Below are 6,559 nucleotides of genomic sequence, written 5' to 3' on the forward strand. Positions count from 1 at the left end.
TATATTCTATATTTATAAAAGCTAAATCATTAGTATATCCTTTTCATTATCAAAGTATATTTTCTCTTTCAAGGTAAACTGGTTTCTTCAGGAGGAATTACTTTTAATAACAGCTCAGTGCTATAACCAGGAACCAATAATTCAAAAATCACTCTTCTACTGAAAGGTATCAAGAACTACAGCTTATCCCCCTCATTATCAAGCTAAAGAAGCAGTTAGAGCCTTCTGTTGCATTATGTGTTTCTAAAACATCTTCTCCCGTGCAACTGCTGTAGGACTTCAGATGGATACAGTGATTAACACTGTCACAGAAGTGAGCGATTTCTCCTCTTAGCCCTGTCAACACTAGCATCTATGGACAAAAAAACTTTGTTTAAAGCTCTAGTACATCACAGAATAGTGCCGATATTGGTATTTTACAACTAAAGCAACATCCAGTAATTCACATGTAATCTTAATAGTTAAAAATTCAAGACTGGGGTACTAACAAAAGAAACCACTAACATGAAGGTTCCTTATCTGGCATGGAATGAGGGGAGGAATAGTTTAGATAGCATTGTAGAGATTGGGCAGGAACAAAAAGAATTTATTTCTCCATCCAGTATTTTATACACTTTACAAAAACCAGTAATATCACTGTGCCCATAAAAATGTTATCCATGGCAACTGAAAGCAGATACTACTTTTTGTCATCTAACAGGGTCTTTTTAAAATCATAATACAAAGATTTGTGCTGTAGCAGTCCTCCACTTTGCACTGTAACAATAAGGCTTACTGTACTTCAAATACAAAGCTGTTACATCTGCAGTTATGAACCACTGGCTTTAACAAACATCATTTTATAGTTGCTTTTTGCTTCTTTTTTGTTTTCTGGAACCTCAGCTTCATCATGTTTTTCAGCAGCTTGTAGCTCCTCTGCAGACTCCTCTTGCTCTGACTCAGAGCCACTTTCAGAGTCCTCTGAACTCTCTTCAGAGGAGTGTCCAGCTGCCTCTTCTTGTTCTTCTCCTTCCTGAAACTAGAAGGTCAGATTATGAGACAGATAAACCATTACCTCCTGGCAACTCCACTGCAGCTTTTAAAATTTCCCAGTGAGACTCTTTCGCTTAATGGCTCCTTTCATTTCAGTACTAAAATGAACTAGTTGCTAAACACAGGTCTTTAATATTCAAGTTATTAGACAGAAAGCAACTCCACTGAAGTGGTTAACCACACCAACCATGACATCTGTGGTTTCATCAGCCACACTCCTATTTAATTACAGCAGAAATCCTGAGGACACCATTAAATGAGTTTGAAAAGTTTCAGGTCACATCAGTTTAGTAATTCCTAACTATGGTGCACACGGTACATAATGACATCTGAATATTTGTCATGGAGTGAAACATAATGAAACTAATGGCTAGGCCATCAAGAATTCATATTCATGACTGATCTCTGAAAAGAAGGTTAGCACACCACAGTGTGAGGAATGCTGAAGTAATCCAATGATACTGGTAACAAGAACAATCCCAAAATGGAATTTTGTTCAGGCACCTGAAGAGCAAAGCCTCCATGGCTGTAATATTAAGAACTCCCAGCGCTGCACAGGTGGTTTTACTCGCTCTGGAAACTTCAGTTATGTTTTTATGCAGTTATTGATGCAGTTAGCAAAAAATGAACCATTGCACCTTTCAATTGGCAGGTGAAGACGTGTTCCTAATAACCTAATTCTGTTGGGTTTTGTCACACTTCTCTTCCTGCTCGTTCCTATGGAATTCCTTGCGAGTACAAGACCAGCCAGGTGTCAGCTCACTGGAGGACTCTGTACAGGAAACCTCCCTTGTCTGACCCCTCTACAGCGTCTTAATTTTCAAGACCATAGGGAGGTATGTGCTTCACTGCAACAAGAAACTAAGATTAATTAGCTCTTAGCAACAATTTAGATGGTTATCCTGCCTTATTTATTCCTTGGAAACACCCTCAATATATTTGTCACTTTCTGTCCTAATCACTCTTGACTACTACAGAGCTTTAAGCATGTCATATCACTTCTCAGACAATGAGAAGCACCAATCATTTCCAGGCATCTAAATGGCCACCAGAATGTACACAAACAGGGGTCAAGTGCCTGCAGTAAGTTTGCCCTTTAACCCAAACTGTGGAAGTTTGCCACTAGTTGTGGTGATTGGATTTTCAAATGATATATCATTTTGTCTTAATGAAGTGAAAGCCAAATCATTACGGAAACAAACAACTTACTACCTCACTGAAACCAAGGCCGCAATGGCGCCGGTTTCGTCCAGACATCGTGCTGTCCATGCTCTGTTGGTACTGAGACTCCAGTTCTTCATTCATTTTCTTGTCTTCTTCCCCTGCATTGTCCAGTGTACTTTGGTTATGGTTCATTCAAATTAACAAAGACATCAAATTACACGAAGTCACATTTTCAAAGTGTATTACTATATATATGAAAGATATTAAATTTAGCTGTCTTAAACTACTAGATAGAGTATTGTTGCATACAAACCATCAGATTTATAAGCAATCATATCAAGTGAGCAAGCAAAATTGCTTTGATACAAAGACGGGTTGCTAAGTTCCCAAGGCCTGATACATTCAGACAGTTGTCCTACGAGCAGCATACGTTCTACTAAACGAGGTCAATGGAACCAGTATGACTTCTCTGTGCTCCCTGCCAGTACTGCAACATGCCACAGCAAGGAGGAAGCTTCTGACCTTCACTACATAACATGATTACTATGATTAAACCATGATTAACATATAGCAGCAGAAGTCAGGACAATACTGCCACTCTCACACACAATAGAGCTGTATCTGAAACTGTTTCATGCATCCTGAATTATCAGGAGCAGTTACTACAGCTCTACGTTTTCCTATTTTTAGGTATTAGCAGAAAAACTCATTTTCATGAGCTACTTCTACATGCCCTTTACTTACATATTTCAATGAGTAAATAATGAATCTTTTTACTGGGGGAAAATAGAGTCTAAAATAGTTAAGAATCCTCTGCTCTTGTGAAAGGTAGGAATCTCTAATTCTCACCAACAGGCCTACAATGCTCTAGTTTTTCATTTGTATCTCTGTAAAATTAGAAGTTTGTATTGCAAATTATTGTTTCCTCATTTGGAAGTTAGAGATGTACAGTACTATAAAAGGCCAATAACTGTATGTTGGACAAGGAAATAAAGTGTTAAGAAAATAGCTGTTTTGATTTTTTGTGAAAAAAAAAATGGCAGCTTAACTTTTTGCTAATAACAGAATCTGATTCTTTATGACTCCTTAAGGGAAGCATCACCTCCTTTCTAAGAAATCCAGGTACAAGGAAGTGATTCTCAGTTGCTCTGCAAGCTAACAACGGAACCTGGAACCAATCCTCAGGCTTGTTTTGGTGCACTGGTCCATAGATCATTTTTTGTCAACTGAAAAATTACTAGTGGAGCATAGAGGGAAAGAAGTTTTCTGGAACTCTGACAGTTGCCACTCTATACAGCATTATCAAAGCTTCTCTCAGACAGTCGAGCCCAGCTTGGTTTCCATGTACTTGGACTTACTACTTGAGCAAGCCTGCTAAGAAGTTATCACGATCATACATAATATTACATCAAATTATCGATGATTGCCAAGATGACCTTGCAGATCTTTTCGGCTTCTACCTCACTGCTTTAAGGCAGAGATCTTTCTATTCTCAGATGGGGGGTGGGGGGAGAAATCAACCCTGTTCTTTTCCATACAGAATGATTTAGAGGTTTGGATAGCCATACCTGGCAGCAAGGAAGAAGTACAATACTGCTAGGTATTATAGAGCAATAAAACTTTACCTTCTTATTTTGATAGCAAAATAAGGCTGAGGACCTGTAGGCCCTGATTTCCAGGGCATCTGTACACAAGTTTAACTGACCATCAAATACTCTGCTGTACCTGGACTTCAGAAGGCAAGTAAGTGCAGTCAGAGAAACTGTCAGTAATCTAACAAGAGAAATTAGGAACTTCTACAACTCCACAGCCTGACCCATCTTCAATCCCTCCCTGCAACGCCTATGAAGCTCAAAGTACTGAGATGTTCCTAAGTAAATGTTTGATTTCCAACTTTGTATCAGCTGTTGGATAAACTGACCTGTCCTGAAGTGAGAGGTTGATCTGTGGTCTCCGATAACAAGGCGGCCAGTATGTTCTTTCTAAAAGAAAAGGCAGTTTGTTTTGGAGCTTTAGGGTGCACCGATACCTCTGCCAACATTCTGGAAATTTTGAATGGAAAAGGTTTGCTGTCAAACCTTGACAACCAACTGTAAGACTGCAAGTTTTACTAGCTAATAACTGCTGTCTCTTGATGAACTTGTTTAATCTTTGTTTGCTGACAAAGAAACCCCAACAACTAGATACTCTTTACTCTTCCCACACCCCAAAGATAGTTCTGTTCCATTCCATTTCTTGCTACTCCAAAGAGGAAGACGAGCTATGCTAGTATGTCAGCCAAACATGGGAGAATGATCATCACCTGATATGAAAACTACACTAGACAGTCCCGGACAAGTGTGAATTTCGGTTCTGACAATTTACCCTTTGGGTCTCCCTCTGCAGCACCACGCAGTAGTTCAGTCTGCATCTTATGATGATCCCACTTTCAGACTGGTCACAGTCTCAGGTAAGACCTTCACAGTGCTCATTAGTATACTGCCTCAGTAATTACTCATTAGAAAATGTATCCCTACAGGCAAGAACTGGTATTACATAGCAAGCACCAGTAAGTATCCAAGTAGACATTAAGATTAGTGGTAGTGGGATATTCTAACAGGGTATTGTATTCCTATCCACTTGGAAGTATTAACTTCCACCTCTTTAATACAGCACAATATTTTAACTTACGAAAATACTGTATTCAAGCAAAATAAGCTAATACAAGTGAAATTATTTTTCTTGAAGGTAAACAGAGTTGCAATACTAAAACAACATTTTGTACACGGAAAAAGCATTACTATATTTTACTAGTTTTGCAGCATTTTTTCAAAAAGCATAGTAGAAATATTGGTTTAGAGCATTTTCTCTTTAAAAATATTTCCTGGATTATTTATTTACGTTTACTATGTTGCTGTTTTAGTCTATCAGCTACCTTTTTTTTTTTTTTTAAACCTTTACATTTTTTTCCAATGAGAGTGAAATTTACAGACCTACCGCACGGCTTTGTTAGTGTGTAACAAGGACTCTCTCAGAAGTGTCTACAAATAATTTTATCAGCCCGTAGGAAAGTATAAAAGCAAGGGGTGAGGAGGAAGCTGCAGAGCAGACACTCGGCAATTTCAGACCCACATTTTTGCCTTACACCGCTGCTGACATAACAGCTGCGGCTGTGAAGCCCAAATCCTCCTTAAAGGAGAGTCCCAAAGCGAAATTGTCTTTGAGCGTTGGCTTTTCCCTCAGCAGCAAGCCTCCTTCATGCGCGTGGTGTGAATTTCGGGGCTGTTCTATGCAAGGACAGGAGCCGGACTCCATCATCCTTGCGGGTCCCTTCCAACTCGGGACATTCTGTGATCCTTCTGGGGAGGTTCCGTGGCACCGCAGGCACAGAGCCACGCGGGGCCGCCCGGGGCGGGGGGTGGGGAGGGGGAAGGGAATTTCTCCCGCTCGGGTCCCCGCGTCCCCCGGGGGTGGGAGGGGAGCGGGGCGTCCTCACCTTCCCAGCGCCCATCAGCCGCAGGAACTTCTGCTTCCGCTCCTCGTTGCCGAGGTCCGCCGCCTCCCAGCTGCCGGAGCCCTGCGGGAGCACACGCTGACCGCCCCCGCCCGTCCCCTCCGCCCGCTCTGCGGGGCGGCCCCCGAGCGGCCCCTCGTCCCCCGCCACAGCCCCCCGCGCCGCCTCCGCCGGCCGCCGCCCCCCGCCGGCCCTTACTGCCAGGACGGGGGCGGTAGGGAAGGCCGCGGCCTTCCCTGCGTCCCGCCGCGGGGCCCGGGCGCCATCCCAGAGCCCCGCCGCCGCCGCCTCCCTGCCGGCCCCCCGCTCCCCCGCTCCCGCCGCCCGTTTACATCGGGGGAGGCCGCTCGCTTGAGGCCGTGGTGGCCCTGGGACTCCCGGGCCGAGCTCATGGCTGCGGCTGGGTGACCGGGCCGCTCCGCTGCCTTCCTGCCGGAGCCGCTCCCTCGGCCGGCGGCGGGTCACGGTCACGGCCCCGGCTGGGCCGCGGGGCGCGCCGGGACCGGTAGTTCCCGCCCAGCGGCTGGCGACGCGTCGCGGGCAGGCCGGGACTACACGTCCCACAGGCCTCCGCGGCGGAGGACCCGCCTCTGCCCGCCGATTGGCAGGAGCGTGCACCAGACCCGAGCTCCGCCTCCGGAGGGAGGCGGGGCGGGGGCGGGCGAGGGCTGAGGGCGGTTGGGCGTCTTCGGCAGCTCCTTCGCGCGGGCGGGCGTTGGGAGGCCGGCTTGCGGCCGGGCCGGGCCGGGGCGGGGCGGGGCGGCGGCGGCGGCGGCGGCGGCGGCGGCGGCGGCGGTGGTGTTGTCTTCTTTTCCTCGTTGTGGCGTCAGGCGTGAAGGAAGCGCTGCTGGGGGAGTGAGGGGGGTAAAA

The 6,559-nt window shown here is 45.3% G+C and overlaps 1 protein-coding gene across 1 annotated transcript; it reads right to left on the minus strand.

Annotated features, from left to right (window-relative positions):
- Positions 1-570: 570 nt before the first annotated feature.
- C5H11orf58 (chromosome 5 C11orf58 homolog) lies at positions 571-6,180 on the minus strand. Its single transcript, XM_064452617.1, has 5 exons — positions 6,022-6,180; positions 5,672-5,752; positions 4,118-4,178; positions 2,245-2,354; positions 571-1,018 (listed from the first exon to the last, which is right to left on the minus strand). Exons 1-5 carry the CDS (start codon positions 6,079-6,081, stop codon positions 809-811), a joined length of 522 nt encoding a protein of 173 aa, XP_064308687.1. The 5' UTR covers positions 6,082-6,180; the 3' UTR covers positions 571-808.
- Between the last annotated feature and the right edge of the window lie 379 nt (positions 6,181-6,559).

Source organism: Phalacrocorax carbo, chromosome 5 (genome assembly GCF_963921805.1).
Source record: "Phalacrocorax carbo chromosome 5, bPhaCar2.1, whole genome shotgun sequence".
NCBI classification, from domain to species: domain Eukaryota; kingdom Metazoa; phylum Chordata; class Aves; order Suliformes; family Phalacrocoracidae; genus Phalacrocorax; species Phalacrocorax carbo.